Source organism: Cryptomeria japonica, chromosome 9 (genome assembly GCF_030272615.1).
Source record: "Cryptomeria japonica chromosome 9, Sugi_1.0, whole genome shotgun sequence".
Taxonomy (NCBI): domain Eukaryota; kingdom Viridiplantae; phylum Streptophyta; class Pinopsida; order Cupressales; family Cupressaceae; genus Cryptomeria; species Cryptomeria japonica.
The window spans coordinates 125252084-125270110 of NC_081413.1; the positions used below are offsets into that span (position 1 = coordinate 125252084).

Below are 18027 nucleotides of genomic sequence, written 5' to 3' on the forward strand. Positions count from 1 at the left end.
ATTCACTTTGTAATTTTTAATCTCTATCTAGATGTAATTTTTTTTATTCATGCAAAGTAGTAAAGCTTGAATATCAGCACTGGCAAAAAGCCTAGAGCTAAACAATCATTAGGACCTCATTAATGTTAGGAAATGGTGTCTCAACCTTGCAATAATAAAAGATTATTGTTGATAAATGAGTGTGGGGGGTTGCAATAGGGGAATACCCCCCTTGTAGGGTAAAACTTATGTAAATCTTGACTATTTATCATTAGGTCATAGATCTAATGGTGGATATTTTGTGTGGTTTACTTGCCCTAGAAAGCAACTCTATTTTATAAGGGCATTGTATTATGGTTGTGCATTGTGATGTATTCTGAGAGTTTGATAGCTGTTAAGTTGCCTGTAGATCTATGTTGGTGACACTCCTGTGAGAAGCTTGCTCTGCAAGTATATAGTAATCCGTTATTGATTTTTGAATAATATATTAGGCAGCTTTTGGAGTGTGGGGTTTATCTCCAGAAAGGGTTTTCCCACATTAATCACTACGCTGTGGTATGCATTCTATTTATGTTTATTTTCATTAAATTTCTATATGTGTTGTAAAGATTTGAAATTTTTTGCATCACTCTCCTTCCAAGATTAGTAGGAAGTTGTTACACTACCTTAACTTCCTTTCAATTAAGTGTAGCTAAATGTGTTGAAGCTAGAATTGTGCTAATTAATTACAAGACAGCTGCTATAAAATAAAGACGATAACAAATGTTCTACTTCTCAAGTGTCCCCATTCAGTTTACCTATTGAATAGAAATGAGCTCTAATTTTGAATGATGATTCCCCATTGCTCTAACACTCAAGGATAATCATAACTTTATGATCAAGTTTCCTAAAGAGAGAACTCACTTGTTTAGAACATTATGCTAAGTCCGTGTATTCAACTTCATTGGCATATCTTAATTATTGTATTTACTTGAAAATACAATAAAATTGACATAATCAAAGAGGCATGAATTTTTTTAAAGAGCAAATTAGATACACAGATAAAGAGGGTTGAATTTAGTGATATAAAGTGAGACCTACAAATAACAATCAGTGAACATGTCAGAATAGAACGTGATCCTTGTATTTACTTAACACCTAAGTTACCGGTTCTTCCCCTTTTGGCCTGGGTCCAAGTCTTGGTTCTTGCCCGGTCCTGGTTCTCCCTGGGTTCCTCCCGGGTCCTTCCCAAGTGGTCAGGTTCCCTGTGGGTCCTTGTAATATCCCAGTAATTTTGTTTTTTGTTTTTAGGCCAATACAATTCATCCACAACAAATAACCCGTTAAGGTTAGAGAAATAATCCAAACTTACTGAAAAGGAACCCTTCCACCTTTTGTTCACCGAGAGCCCAGTCTGGGAGGGTGAGAGCATACGGTGTTCCGGGGATCGTTAGCAACAATAATCAAATTGAAATTACAATGCCTGGGCGGCAAGCCAGCCCCTTCTACTTATCCAGCAGGATAGAAACCAAACTCTTGGCGGTAAACCGATCAAGGGAAAAAGACAAGAAACTAAAATTCAATCACTCCACCGCGTATTTCAGCGGGAGGACATTACATTAAGCTATCACTCTACCGCATATTTCAGCGGGAGGACCATTGTATTGAACTTATCACTCGACCACTTACTCAGCGGGAGTACTGAGTACAAAAACTGAATTACAAAACTTAGAAGGCGGCAAGCCAGCCTCTTCCACTTATGCAGTGGGAATTACAAATGAAGCAGAAAGAAGGGATGATCAGTACTACTGAAACAACCTTACAACATAGAGATGAGATGAGGAGAATAATTGCAAATTTCTACAACAAGATTATAATTTTCTGTTACACCGATCTGCAAGCTGAAAGTACAAATCAGCAGCTTATGGAAACATCAAAATATTCATAACTCCCTCATTTTTCACCCGAATCACATGAAATCAATCCCAATCCCCCAATATAACACTAACTACAGCATACAATCCAAAACACAACCCAAACAACCCACTATTCATTTGGCACGCATCCCAATGCAAGTGCAAAAACCCACGCTATACCTGGGAAGTTCAATTTTAACTAATAAATTCAGTGCTCATTTAAAAATGCTAAAAACTCACACATTGTATCGCCATGGCAAGGAAGGAAGGATGAGCCGGTACCCAGAATGATGGAGCCGCTTGGTTAAGAGGTATGAGCAAAATATGCTTTCAGCAGTCTCGCGACCAGCAACCAGAAACACATCAAATCCAACATAGAACACTCCATAATCTGCAACTCATTCACCAATCAGCAATGGGAATACAAGGACACAGCTAGGTACTATCTTGCAAGTACGAAACTGAGACTTAGCTAGGAAGCCAACTTCGAAGCTCAGATTTTTAGTAGCCAAACCGGCAGCATAACGATGCAATTTTTAAAGATGATCAAATGGGAGCCCAAGCCTCATATTTATAACTTCACTCTCCAAATTAAAATGCCATTCCTCCGAATTCCACACCTTGCATTTGAATTTCATTCCACTACAAGTGGACCCAAGTGTAGCGCCACTTTCTTCCTAAGTCAAGACTCACGCCAAAGAGGGAGAGGGCCCACGTAAATCACTTGGCAAATAAGGAAGATGCAACATGAAATAATGTTCTCCTAAAATATTTCGACATCCCATAGTACACATGAATTTCGCCATAACTTAGGATAAAATAGGCATTAATCCCAAATTTAATAAATCAGTAGCCAATAATCAGATTAATTAAATATTAACATTAGGATAAGGAATTAATATTTAATTATGTCGCAAATGACTCCCGTACTGATTATTATCACAACCAGGATGAAACTGAGCCCGCACGACCACAAAACTGCTGCAGAATCAGAACCCTGTCTACTGCCAAAAATAGAACTATGCCACACAGCCACTTACTAAAAATAGTAAGTCAAGAACTACTACTCAGAAAAACATGATCATCACATCCAGAGGCAAAACATGGAGAGCTCAGTAGGACAGTGACACCAGAATGGCCATTCCCTAACTAACTAAAAATAGTAAGTCCTTGTTTCATCAGTGTTGGACCCTCATTCTTCATTCCACCTAGCCTACGGGTCTCAGGAATAGGCTATTGGACCACTGGAAGGTCATCAGTGAGAAGGGGACATTATAGTCCTGCGACGCAGGACCCACAGGGAACCCAACCACCTGGGAAGGACCCGAGAGGAACCCAGGGAGAACCCAGGAGGACCCACGTGAACCGAGGCCCGTGGGTTCCCAAAAACGGGGCCCACGGGTCAAAAAAACAATAAAAAACAATGAAAAAGACTTTTTAAAATAGTTTTTTAATAATAAAACTCTAATTTGCCCCTTTATGACTTTTTAAAAAAGACTTGAAACTTGAATATTATCTTTTTTGCAAATTATGAATATGATATTAGACTTTAGTTATTAGTTTACTGATTACATTTGCGATATATGAATATTTATTGGCATTGGCAATTATGGATTTATCATTTATCATTTATGTATGGAAAGTCACATTGTATATTTTATTTTTGTATGGGTTGTATATATTGAACATATATAATATGTGTATATATATATATATATATGTGTGTGTGTGTGTGTGTACGGACGAACCCATACCCGTACCCAAGATTTTTTATTTTTTTTGCCGAATCCACGAATCCGTACCCGAATCCGAACCCGAACCGGTAACTTAGCTTAACACCATTGGAGGGACTAGATCTAGCCTATAGCAAATTGAAATGAGAAACAACAAATAGTAACTAGCAGCAAGAAATGCATGTATGTAAGTTCTTTCAAATGTATTCTTATTTAATCGAAAAGCTATATTTTTACACAACATGGGAATAAAAAGAGAGACTAGAAACAAAGCAAGAAGTGAAAAAGACCAGACCTGAGCCATCACAACTCGATAACTAAAGGATTGTGTTGGTGCTCCATGTATGAAAACAATTGTACCAAGCTTTGTATCAGATGATCCTGCAATTCAACAATGTAGCAAACATCAGCAGATTGAAACAATTTAAGGGCAATGATCCTTCATAATTTCAAATTTTTAAAGGTAAGAACACTAGGCAACAATAGCTTTTATTTTCGAGCTTCCCATCAAAATTGATTGATCATAATCAAGAAACTAGATATTTAATAGAATGTTTTTTTTTCACCGCCAAGGTAAAATATATTGGAGAAAAGGAGATTCACATTAATCATTAAGTTTAATCCATAGTCCTGAAGCAATTACATGGACTAATATCTTAAGGTTCATAAACCATTTCTTCCACATTGCGAATTCAGCTGTAAAATTTTGCAGACATATTTTCTTACTTATGAAGTTCATTAGAAATATATGGGAATTTTGCAGCATGTTTGAGTTTTGTTTGAAAGCGTCACTTTATTCAAATGCATTCTAGGATGTCTTTATGAAGATGGAACTCTAGATGTTATCATTGAACTTGTTTTAAGTTATGTATTGAAGCATCCCTTTTTCCAAATATGCTCTAGGATATTCTTGTGAAGATGCAACCTTTAATGATACTATTAAACCCAAAATGCGTTATGGATCCAAGATATCACACACTACATGTCCATCCATTTTGCTGCACCCCAATGAAACTTGATGTTCATATTGTTGTGTCCCATTCTCAAGAATAAAATAATTGGGAGATCCGTAGCCTATTTTTTTAAGTCCTATAGCAAAGGAATAAAGGTAGAGAATTATTTTAATGATAATTTTTTAAGTTAGTCCTAGTAATATTAAAAACGTTATGAAAAGACATCTTAAATATTTTAAAATCATTCTTATTATTTTCATAAAGTGAGTAGTCTAAATGCCTTATGTAATATTTTCAAAGTTTCTAGTGTACTTTTGGTGGGAAACTTTCAAAGGGAAAAATAAAAAGTGCCAAAACGAAGTCTATAAAAGAGAGACAATCACTCAAAGGAGATTAGCCAATTTATGAAATCAAAAACCCTTTTTTTATCTAATAGATTGAGCACTTGTGTTCATCTAATTCTCCTAATGACGAAAACTCTTTTAAGTATGGAGATTTACAGAACGGAAACACTCTTGGTTTTTAGGCAAGAGCAAACGACGAAAAAAAATTGTTCTTTGAGACATTTCACCTAAGAATCACAATTGTGCAGAGAAGATTCCAACTTATTTTTCAGTTTTTAAATTGCTACAGTACTGCCACTTTAGTACCACTACAGTTCTATATGTACTATTGCTACAATGGCACTGCAGCCCCCTATCATTAAGATAAGAATGTATAACAACAATTTATATTTACAATAGCAGTTTGTGGTACACTTTTGGTGTTGATTACAACCATTGCAATTATTTTTTATAAAAATTTGTAGTATGACTTTGGTGTTAATTCAAGTGACATAAATTACAATTATTTGTGGTGTTGTTTGTATCTCTCATACCTTGGCAGTCTTACCCATGCTTAACGCACTATTGCAGTAAATTTGTGAGTTGGGCCTTTACTATTGCTTCCATTTATCTGTGTTATTTTAAACAATCTATGCATGAGAATTCCGGTTGTAGCTTTGTTGTTTATATTAGTATTTCTATAAGTGTCCAACTTGATGCAATGATATTAGCCTTGATGTGCCAAGGGTGTCAATAACAAATAATGGTGTTTAGTTGATGAGTTCAAATTTCCATATACATTAAAGTATTGCATAAATAGGAATTCTCATGTTCCCTTTTTTGACACAAGTAACTGGACATCCCCTAGCCTATTATTTTATTTCCTATAGGTTATAGGGGTAAGGTGAGGGAACTTATTTAATAATATAGCTTATGTTTTATTATTAAAAGGGTACAATATTTTTTTAAATTGTTTCTAAGAAAGAGAACAATATTATGTTATATTAAAACGATATTTTCTATACACTTCTAGAATAAGGCTGGAAAATGATTTTAAAATTTAAAAAAGGGTTATAAAAGGAGAAGCTGGGTATAGAAGAATGTATCTATTTTATGAAATTTAAAACCCATTTTTCTCTAAGATTGAATGTTTGTTCACCTTCATCCTTGAGGAAACAAACCCCCCTAGTACTTTAAGATTTGAGGACGAAAGTGAAGAGCACATAGAAAATACTGAGAGGGGAGGGTCAATGTAATGTCCCCTTCTCCTTAGTTCGCAGACATTCACGAGGTAGGCCTATCATTTGACCCTCGTAGGCCAAGGGAATTGATAAGGGGGTCGTTTTGGCAGCAGCTTATGGCTTCACATTTTATGTCTACGTGATTCTACGGTGAGATTATGATATCACGTGTGCATTTTAATTATAATGTAATAATATTTAAAAGTGCAATTAAATTAATAATGAGTAATAATAATAAAGTGTAATTAAATATTATGAGAGGAGAATCTTCTAGAAGGAGACAAATCGGTTGGAGGAAAAGAATAAATAGAGAGGATTGGTGCATTGTTGATTATCAATTATTTGACATCTTCTCTTGTGTAGACTTGTGGAGCCAAGGGTTTCTGCAGACTTAATCATTGGGAACGAAACCTCCCTATGATTTGCATAACTGAGGTGGTGAGAGATCCTCCGAGGGGTTGCAGCTGAGAGTGGAGGATAATTTCAGTCCTTCACATTGTGCTCATTGGGTTTTAGGTGCATCTTCATGGTAGACGATTTGTGGTGTATTCAGCCCATCTTCATTGTGCCTCCTAATTGCATCGATTTCTATTGAAGACATAAGGCAATTTATCCTAGAGGCATTTTGAAGGTGAAATTGGGAAGTTGCAGGTGTATAATCAGTTCTGAAGCAATTCAAACTTCCTCTCCTATTCCCACGATTTTGCTATTATCACCTTGTTTGGGCATCGAAACCTTCATTTGAGGACAGCGCTATTATTGGGGAAGGTATACAATCATGTTTGGTGGTTGAAAGGAGAGTTAAGTGCTGGAAATTAATCATTATTAGACCTTCAATCTGCAGCAAGGGCGATTTGAAGAACTATTCGATTCGGCATGTTGGAGGCTCCAAAAACCGAGATATTGCTTGCTTCTTGAATCTCAGGCTAGGGCGATTTATACCAGGTTCATTTGGCATCATTATTTCTTGTAAATTTTCAGTTGTATGCATACCTCAATGGCTGCCACATGTCTTCAGACATTCTGAAAATACATTGCTAAGTGTTTTGGCACTACTTGGTCATTGTAATGAACCAATTGTCTCATAAATAAAAGAGTAATAAGGTTGCATATCATTTGCTCATTGTCTTATGGTTTCATGCCAACTGTTTGATAAAATTCCAGTCAGCTGTAGGTGTGTGATTATGCATTCTAATTCATGTGATTGCATTGGAAAAACATAAATCAAGTTGCACAATCATCCTAGAGGAACATATTGTTGCTTAGAAGTTGTTTGCAAGTCATCCTTTGACTAAACTTTGGGATTAATGCTTCCAAAACAAGTCTGAAACTTTGTGACAATCAAATCAGCATAACACACAAGTTATTCAGCAGCCTAGAAAACCGCATAACACGCAGGTTATACAGACAGAGTTAAAACAGCAGGTTGACAGCCAATTGCTTGACAATATTCCTTGCATTTTTAATCCTACAACAGCAGGGGATATTTCAGTCAATCAGTATTTACAAAAACTTTTAAAAACATGAAACTTCATAAAACATAGAGAGGACATCAAGACACAAACACAAATTTTCTCATGGAAAACCCTTACAGGTAAAAAACCACGGCATACAAATCTTTCATTAACAAAAGGGCACCAACCCAAATTACAAAAGTGAGCACCAACTCACTGAGAGCACCAACTCATTCTGAAGCACCAAGTTCAATCAAGTGAAGCACCCACTCCGGTTCTTTATATAATCAAAGAAATACATAAACTTATGAAAGATCTTCAAAAATTTAACATATCCACATTGCAGCACACTTAAGAACTCTCCAAACACAAACTCCTCACTTTTCTTATTTTGATACTACAATAAAACAAACTTCTCTTCATTCCAAACAACTTAACAAAAATAACTACATGCTGAATGGATAGACAACCAAATAAGGAGCAGAAAATGAAGTTACAGTGGTCCAAAGTTACATAACAACTTAAAGGCGATATCAATATAGTTCAGGGTCACAAATATCCTCATGTACCAAGGAAATGACTTGGTCTATAAAATGCAAACTGAGTTAAATCCTCTAGATATGACTTCCATGTGAAAACCTCAAACTATAAACTATAAACTATAAACTATCTTAAAGCACCCACAATACCTCTGCTGCAGTAAATTTTATATATATATATATATATATATATATTTTGTGACTCCCACAATATATCATTTTTCATAATAACCACAACTTCATCCATTTCATGTTGTTGCACCACACAAACAAAGCTTTGACACCTACTCACCCAACTCCGAGCATCTCATCAAGTAATAAGAAGCTAACCATAATTTCAAGAAAACACCCCTTTTCCAAAAAAACGTTATTGAACAGGAAGCGGCACGCAAACGTCATTTGATGCCAAGAGCCTACTATGCTTCAAAAAACACAACTCATTCTTTCATCAATCTCCAAATCAAGGAGTTGTTACGCACTTGTTAGATCCAAGCCAATATCGACAGTTCAGCATAAAGAAAACGGTTGCATAAAGAAAATGACTATGGAAATTTCAATGCCTTTAAAAAACAAAACGTGTACTCTAAAGCAGAAAACAGTTACACCAAAATGCCAAGCTACGAGGAATACGTGGAGAGTATGCCAAAAAAGGTTATACAAAAAAACATTCTGAGAATCCCACAATAATACTGGAACTCACGTTCAGCACTAACCCTCCACTTGCCTTTTCTAATTTCTAACGTTTATTCAGCCTGTAGCAATTCCGTGATCTTATTCCACGATTTCTAACGTTTATTCAGCATGTAGCGATTACATGACAGATTTTCATGCTTTTAAACTTGAATCAAAGAATCCAAAAACATTTTCATTTAATACATGCAACTCATAGTTACCTTTGCCACCATAATCAAAATCATAGAAATCGACATTCGAATACACTTGATCACATGTCAAAAAGTCTAACTTGGCACACATCAATAGGTGAAGTAGACAACTAGGTAGCATAAGTTGACAGACAACTAGCTCAAACAAACGAGCAAGTAGCTCATGTAGACACCCAAGCAGCTCAACTAGACACCCAGGTAGCTCAAGAAAGCTAGCAAGTAGCTCAACGAAGCAATCAAGTACCTCAACCAGGCAAGCAAGTAGCTCAAGCAGCCTAACTAGACACCTAAGTAGCTCAACCATACAACCAAGCAGCTCAACTGATATTTCAATTCAATTCTCTTTTCTGGAACTCATCAACCGACCTTTGACATCAATGACAAAAACTGGAACAAACTCCCCTTTTGTCATTGATGGCAACTCCATCTACAAAAAAGCTTGAAACCAAAACAATGCTACTCCCCCTTTGACATCAATGACTGATTTAAATCTGCAAAACTGAAATGGGGTTGAAAGAATAAGACAATGAAAATGTTGGAATCCAAGAACACTGAGAGGGGGGGGTGAATCAGTGTTCTACCGGTAAATGAATTTCTGAACTTATCTCTGATCAACCGGATAACAGAATATAAAATTAAAGTGCATAACCAAATCAACACATAAATCAGCAATACCATAACACCAATATTTTTACGTGGAAAACCCTGTAAAGGGAAAAACCACGGTGGGGCTGATACCCACAATATCTATATACTTGTTCAAGGTATACAAATATTACAAAAGGGGGTATGCACATGCATACGGGCTCACCACCTATAGCTCACTGCTCAAACAGAAGTCTCACTGACTTACACAACATTACACAATGATTACAAACAGAAATGAACTTAAATAGTGCATCTGACTATGCTGGATAAGTTTCGGTTTAAGCTCTGACAACCTTCATTGAACCGGTTATACTGTTGCTCTGTTTTGCTTTGTTCTTCTCTACCATTTAGGATTGCGCACGTGTAACTACGCACAAAAGCTAACACTCACTAACCAATTCGCATACCTTCAATCTCTGACTCATTTGCACCACAAATCACATCTTAACCATTATCTCATCATCATAATTCCACCGCTAAACAATCTCCCTTAAATACCCTTATGACTTGTTCAATATGTCCGCCTCATAATGAAAATAAATCTATCGGTTGCCGGATCACGAACCATGATATGCATTATCCCGATGATCATATCTAATATCGGCCCACACACTACCTTAAATTCCTTCAAAGACATTATCGGGTCCCAAAATACCTTAACCGGATCCAATACTTAATCGGGTCCAAAATATACTTACCAGTACCAAAACTAACCGGTTAACAAGTGTGAAGCAAAGTGTGTATACCAGTTGGCCCAATCTATACAAAATGATAAAGCAATGATTCCGGATGAAAAATATCAACACCTGAAGATGAGTTGCCATCAAGGACAACCCAAAATGCAATTTACCTCAGAAGGTGACCACCGGATGAGTGTCAATTGCCAACAAAAAATTCCCCCCGAGTTAGAACAACACTTCAAAAATGGAGTGAAATCACTCCCAACTTCTTCCTCAAGCATTCAAAAGTATCCCTTGACAAAGGCTTACTGAACAAATCTGCAATCTTATATTTAGTAGAAATATATTCCAACTTAACCTCCTAATTACTAACTTGTTCTCTCAAAAAATGATACTTAATATGAATATGTTTAGTCCTAAAGTGCATAACTGGATTTTTAGAAATGTTAATAGCACTCATGTTGTCACAAAAGATAGATATAGGATGATCATATTCTACCTTTATATCCTTTAGTGTTTTCTTCATCCAAAGAACTTGTTTACAATAAGACACTACTGCAATATACACTCTACTTCACTTGTAGATAATGAAGTAGAAGCTTGCTTTTTACTTAGCGAAGATACAAGACAGCCACCTAGGAAGAATGCGACTCCACTTGTGCTCTTTCTATCATCAACTCAACCACCCCAATCTGCATTAGTATAAGTTGTAAGTGTAAATTCATTACCTTTAGGATACCAAAGCCCATAATCCATGGTACCCTTAAGATACTTAAAGATCCTTTTTACTACATGAAAATGAGTATCCTTAGGAGCAACTTGAAATCTAGCAACATAACCAATAGCTTGCATAATATCAAATCTAGCTAACATATAACAAACTACTTATCATAGACCTATCTTGATTTCCATCCGAAGACTCATCATTTTTACTAAGTTTACATCCTGTCACCAAAAGTGTTCTTACTGGATTACAATCTTCCATCTTAAAACTTTTTAGCATTTCTCTAATATACTTTGCTTGGGAAATAAAAAATACCTTTCTATTGGTTGAAAATTTTGTACACTTGGGGAAATATACAAAATTGTGATTTCAACCACAGCGTGTGAGTAAAACTCTCCTAATTAAGGGAAGGTTCCCCCTATCTAACTACAACTTTAAAAATAAAACAGGATGGGACAGCAATCTTTCTTCTTCTTTCAAGAAAGACAATATCATTTTCTCTTCACAAAAAAGTGATAGCGATTTGATATAAAACAGCAGTAACAACTTTCGAAATGAAATGAGAGAAACGAAATGAAGTTTCCTGAAAGCTCAAAGTCTTCCGTCACTTCCTTCGGGACGGGACAGCAATATCAAGCTCAAAGACTTGATTATCTGAAGTCCTATCTACCCTTTTCTATACTAATTCTATCAAGAACAAATTATAATAGCTCAAAGACTGGAATATCTTATTCTTTTCTACTTAAAACAATGGGAAGTAGTATAAGCTCAAAGACTCTTAGCTATTTCTCACAAAATCTGCTCCTAAATTCTCTTAAGAACAAGTGAAAGCACAAAGACTTACAGCTTCTCTCAACAAAATATTTATTTTAATCTATATTAACCTCAACTACTTGCAGCACAAAGACTGCAAATCAAATGTGATTAAGTTCTTTAAGAAACACTTGCAAGAAAGATAATATAGAAAACAAACTCAAGTATGTAGCACAAAGACTAAAAGCTTGAGCAATTTCCTTCTATTCCTTTCAATTCTTGAATTTACACATGAAAGCTCAAAGACTTCTTTACTATAAATTTGGCAAAGTTTTTGCTTGCTTTCCAAAAGATAAAGATTACAATAGACCCCTCAAGTATTTATAGAGGAGGAACCTTGAGAAAAAGGTGGGAGGATCCTAGCTATCTTGAGAGATTCTCTCAACCACCAAGACTTATTCAATAACTAACTAAGACTTATTCCAACTACAGTCCTAACTGAACACAACTTGTAGTTGCTTTACATGTAATTACAAAAGTGCAAGTAATGACTTAACTTGCATTTTACAAAAAGACTTTTACATGTAACTTGTCAAAAGAAAAACTACAACTAAAAATTACAAATGAGGAAAAAGACAACTAAGTGTTGAAAAACACTTAGGCTGTAGCACGTGAAGACATGAATCCTTCAAACTTCTGGATGATCATTTGTAGTTCATCGGGATCCGGTTCATGGGTGTTCTTGGTAACAACCATGGTCTTCACAATGGTATCATGGCATTGGAGGAGCGCAAAGTTGTTTTTCTCCAAGATGGATTGGATTTCATGCAAAAAGATTTGTTGTTTCATCAACATTTGAATTGAAGCGGCTGAGAATTGTTCACTCCTCCATTCATTATGAATCCTCATCTGTAAATCAGCAAGAACTTCTTCTGGAATCAGCTCTCCATCCTGACTTATTATGTTGCAAGAGGCGTTTTCACAATGAGAGACAATATCTTGGAAAACTTCACCCAGTAATCTCATTGTATCACCAATCTCCTCAATGAGGGATTTAAGAACAAGGGCCTTATTTTTCATAAGCTCTTCAAATTCCAAGTACATGACCCTGGAAGACATGATGGCATGCTCCTGTAGAACACTCAACTGTTGTTGGGGCATGGTACGCCAGATTGTCAAACTATCTTCAACACTTTCCAGATTCTTTTTGAAAGTATCGGAAGTCTGATCCAATTTCTCTTCAATGGTTTCTAACTTAGACATCATCTGGAAAATATCTTTCACCACTTGTGCACATAGATCATGAAGATGATCGACCCAAGAATCCAATGCTTGTACCTTCTGAGCAGCCCTTTCCACTCCACGAATTGATTCTTGGGAACCAGAAGAACCTATGGAATTACTCCCTTCAGCAGCAGGTTTTGTGATTTTATAAACAGCTGCCATAAGTTGTCGGTTTTCCTCTTCTAACTTGTCTTTCTTTGCTAGAAGTTGATCACACCATTGTACCAATGAAGCTACAGAAAACTGAGCATCATGTTTAATCACCTCATGCGTTTGCTTACCCAATTCTATCCTTGTAACTTTATAATCAACAGCCGACATTTCTTCAAGTGGCTTATCTACAATGGGTTCAACAATTTCAGCTACCTTCATCTTGTTGCTGTCAACAGTTACTCTGGAGATAGTCATGGCCTTTTTAGCAACCTTGGATCTAGATTGTTTAAGTTGTTGATAGTCAGAGGCATCAAGTGAGATTTCTTGCTTCTTCCTTTTTGGAGTAAAAGAACTAAGCCATGGAGATAAAGTCATCAACTCTCCTTCAGTAGCAGTTGTAGGCAAAGGAGAAACAGTTTCTGTTTGAATAACCGTGGTCATCTTGGGAGGAATATTCGTTTGGATGGCGACCACGGTTTGCTCAGTAACCAATGGGCATGAAGATTGCCTAATAAATTCTTCAAAACCAGAAGTGGAGGTATCAATTTCTGACAGCTGGATACAAGAAAGAGTATCTTTAGGAACTTCCAGCACACTCTCTTGTTGATAATCAGGAGGTGGCTCGTATGCCGAAATAGGAATAGCATTCTGAGGAGATTCATCCACAAGCAAGTCAGGAGGACAAAGGGGCATCTCAATGGAAACTAGGGGAATGATCTCATGAGGCGAATCTGATGTTGGAGACTTGGGAGCATCATCAGATTGCTGCCCTTCTTCTGAATTGTCCAGATTGATAACCTGAACATGAAACTGTGACTTTTCCTTCCCACGAACTATCGCCTCCGCACCAGGAAGCACTACTGCCCAACTAACTCGCAATTTGATCCTTGTGCCCGAAGATGATGCGCCTTCCTTGTTGTCAACCTGAATCTCAGACTTACATCTAAGAGGCCCTGTAGAATCATCTTCTTTTCCAATCTTCATTTTTATGAGTCTAACAGCATTACTTTTCAGCCAAGCGTTGGTGTTAGCCAAGATAGGCTGAAATCTCTCAAGAATGGATATGCACTCCTTGTGTGACCATTGGATTAAAGGAAGTGGAGCTTCCTCAACCCTTCGTGAAATATATTCAGGATCCAGTACGTATCCATCGTCAATCATCCCTTGTGGAATATCCACCAAGTTCAAATCAACAACTTGCTCAACAATGAGCCTGCAGTAATCTATCTTTAGAACCTCGACCTCTGTACGGAGATCTACCCAGATATCCTCAATGCAATGCACGTGCACGAAGGATTTTTTGATCTTCTCCTTCATACCCCGATAATCAAAATCAGCTCTGGACTTAAACCTTTTGAGCTTAATTTCTTGCATTTCGGTCTCCATGGCCTTGGCTTTAACGGATGTGACAAGAGAATACCGGCCAATTTTTAATGGGTTTGTTGTAGAGATCCCCATTCCAACCTTATGCCTGACGGACTGATGAGCATGGAGAGCCATGATCTGTCTTCCCAACTCCATAAGAATGATCTTATCAGTTGGGTATCTAGGGAGCATATATGGTTGCCCACTATAGCATCTGATTCTCATATAGGTGAAGGTCAGGAACTATAGAAACAAGCATCCATACTCACTCACCCTTTGCCATGCGTCATCTGATACCTTTTTGTTCTTCAGAGTTTTGTCAAACTGACACATGAAGTAACCGAAGAATGCATTATGGACTCTTCTGAAATGCAATATGCTAGGTCTTAAAGCCAACTGATTATAATATTCCCATACTGGTATAAGCGAGCGATCACCCTTGGTAGAAAGACTTGGAAAATGTCTAAGTGATGCTGCCAAGTACACCAAATACGAGTTCATGTAGAAAGTCATGGTGGAAGAGACTGCTGAAAATTGTTCACACAAGGCATCGCTGATGACTTCTCCCCATGATATATGATGGGACTGCCTTATGAACATGATGAACTGGTACATCCAGGGCTCAAAATCATTAGAATGTTCAAGACCCTTTATCCTGTTGAGGAGGGTTATGATGTCTCCTATTTCCCATTTGAAGTCACAGCGGTACAACTTAGCCCACCTTGAGAAGGCGGCTCATGGCTCATGGATCCACCTGTTGATATGACGCTTGCAGTCTTTCTCCCTTTTCACATAATACTCAGCTGCACTCTCTTTGGAGATTTCCATGTAAACAGGTGCAGAAGGTATTCTGAAGACTTTCTCAATTATGTCTGCATCAAGGCGGATTATTGCTTCGCCATCATCGTTTTTAATGATTCTTGTCTCCTTGTCAAAGTGATGGGCGCAAGCGACAACAAATTCAGGTTCTAGGGCAGCCACTGGGAAAGAAGATGCGTGATGGATATGGCTGTCCAACAGCCACTGCATATTGCTATCTTGCGGATCCTCAACCCTCTTGACAAACTCTGACATATCCACATGCCCAATTTTTGTATCTCTTATACGATCCAAAGGAGAGGAAACTTGGGAAGACACAACTTCATTTTGGTACTTGTCATATTTATACTTCATCTTTTTCGGAATTGGAGATGGCGGCAAATCTGACAATGAAGGACAACCTGAAATACTGTGATGAAGACTTAAAAGTGTTAAGGCAACATCATTTTCAGCTGCAACTAACATTTTTCCTTTTTCAAATGGGAAGAACTTTGACTCTTGCACTTCACGATTTCTGTGAGAGAAAGCGGGGAAATAAATGGGAATGCAGATATATTGACTTTGACCAATTTCGGATCTTGGGGAAGTTTTTGCAAGTATACAAGTTGGAAAGAGCATACATGCAATCCGATTTTTAAAACCCGAATGCAAGTACACTTGTAAATTTGGAAATGGAGAAAAGGATGGAAAATGAGAATTAGACTTGCGGAAAATGACAAAAATGGAAAGTACGGATATGGATGACATGAATAGATAAAAATGGGAAGATCTGGGAATGTCATTTTCATGAGAATGGGAAGAACTTCAAACAGGGGTATTTCACATCTTTTCAACTTGGAATTTTAACCAAAAATGGTAAAATTCTTTAACCGTAAGGGAAGAACAAAGATTTCCAGCCAACTTGTAATCGGGTAAAATCCCGAATACAAGTAAAGAGGGAAAATGGGGAAGAACAATGCAATCCAAAAATCGCTTATGAAGGGGGAAAATCTCTCTCACAAAACCGATTTTAGGGGCAAGAATAACATATTTACAAATTTACAACTAGAAAGGAAAATAAGAAAACAAGAAAACAAGAAAAAGAAACAAGAAAGGAAAAGAAAACATACCTTGCTTTAATCTGAAATGCCTCTTCAAAAAGACGAAACAATCTTGGAATGAAGAAGACAATCCACAATGCCAAACCCTAACCAGGTTTTATAAAAACGCTATTTGCATAAAAATGTGGTGTCAAATGCAAGAGAAATGGCCCAAGAAGGGGTCAAATCTCCTTCTAACCTCAACGCCTTAGCATACTAAGCCAAAACGATTTAGGAGATTGTTGATTCGTGGAATCTTTGAAGGAGAAAATCGTGGTTTTTACCAAACACGTGTTTGTTGTTCCAAACCAAGAAACCAACAATCTTATCCTCCAAATGGCGTGAAAGATGTCTACAATTGCATGAGAATAGGAAGGAATCCTAAATGCCTTCTACCTCCAAAAATTTCTCCACAAAAATTTGCTTAAAATTCTCAAAAAATGTTTTTCCTTGCTGATCGGGTTTTTTGGAAGGAATAACAAGTTTGAATTTGCATGAATTGGAAAAAATCAGGTTTTTGGGATGAAATAACAAGTTTAAAATTGCACTTTATCTCATTCCTAGGCAAAATCGGGTTTTTTGTTGGCAACATGACAAGTTTAAAATGTCACTTTTCCCTCAACAAGGCAAAATCGGGTTTTTAAAATGCAATTACATGTTTAAAAACTTTCAAAAAAGCACTTTATAGAGAAAATCGGGTTTTTTAGGCAAAATAGCAAGTTTTAAATGTCACTTTATTTCATTTCTAGGCAAAATCGGGTTTTGGAGAGAGATGTGCAAGTTTAAAATTACTTGTAAAGGGAAAATAAAATCCCTACAACAAGTTTTAGTAACTTGCACATATGTAATAGGGGTTTAAAATCCCTATTACAAGAAAAAGCCATTAAAGTAGGGGTTTTAGAAAAGAGTTACAAGTTTACTTGTAACTTAACCAAAAACTCCCTGTTTTAACTTAAAAAGCCAAAAAGCATCAAGGAGAAAATAAAAAGCAAATTACAAGTTTTTATTTTTCAATAAAGTGCACTTGTAATTAGCCAAAAATTTCCCTACAAAGAACAAAACAATGGAAATCATTAAAACTTGCAGTTCAAGGAAAATTTTCCACTTGCAGTCAAGGAGAAAAAACCCGAAATTGAAGGAAAGACGTAGCAAACGAACCCAGAATGCGACGAAATTCAAAATGTGGTTCGAGGATGGACTGAGGATTAAGCCAATCCAAGGATTAGTCGAAATTATGCCTCAGGAAACGTGCCATAGAGTAAAATTTTCATTTTTTCACTAAACTTTTATTAAATAGTCCATTTTTGTTTTCAAAAATGAGGACAACACTTTCTCTAATTGATGAATTTGTAAGCCAAGAAAGAAAGATAGCTCACCAAACATAGGCATTTCGAACTCCTTCATATTGGTAGCAAACACTCAATACATCTCTTCACAATCACTACCAAAAATCAAATCATCAACATAAACTACAACAATCAGCATGTGAATATCTTCTTCTTTAACATATAGATTGTTGTC

At 36.6% G+C, this 18027-nt stretch overlaps 1 protein-coding gene across 2 annotated transcripts in view; it reads right to left on the minus strand.

Moving 5' to 3' along the window:
* Nucleotides 1-18027, minus strand: part of LOC131047069 (uncharacterized) — a 291858-nt gene that overhangs the window by 217724 nt on the left and 56107 nt on the right. For both annotated transcript variants that reach the window (XM_057980896.2, XM_057980897.2), the window contains one exon: nucleotides 3903-3988. In XM_057980896.2, the coding sequence (XP_057836879.2) occupies nucleotides 3903-3988 (86 nt within the window). Of the gene's footprint in view, nucleotides 1-3902; nucleotides 3989-18027 lie in introns of those variants that run through there.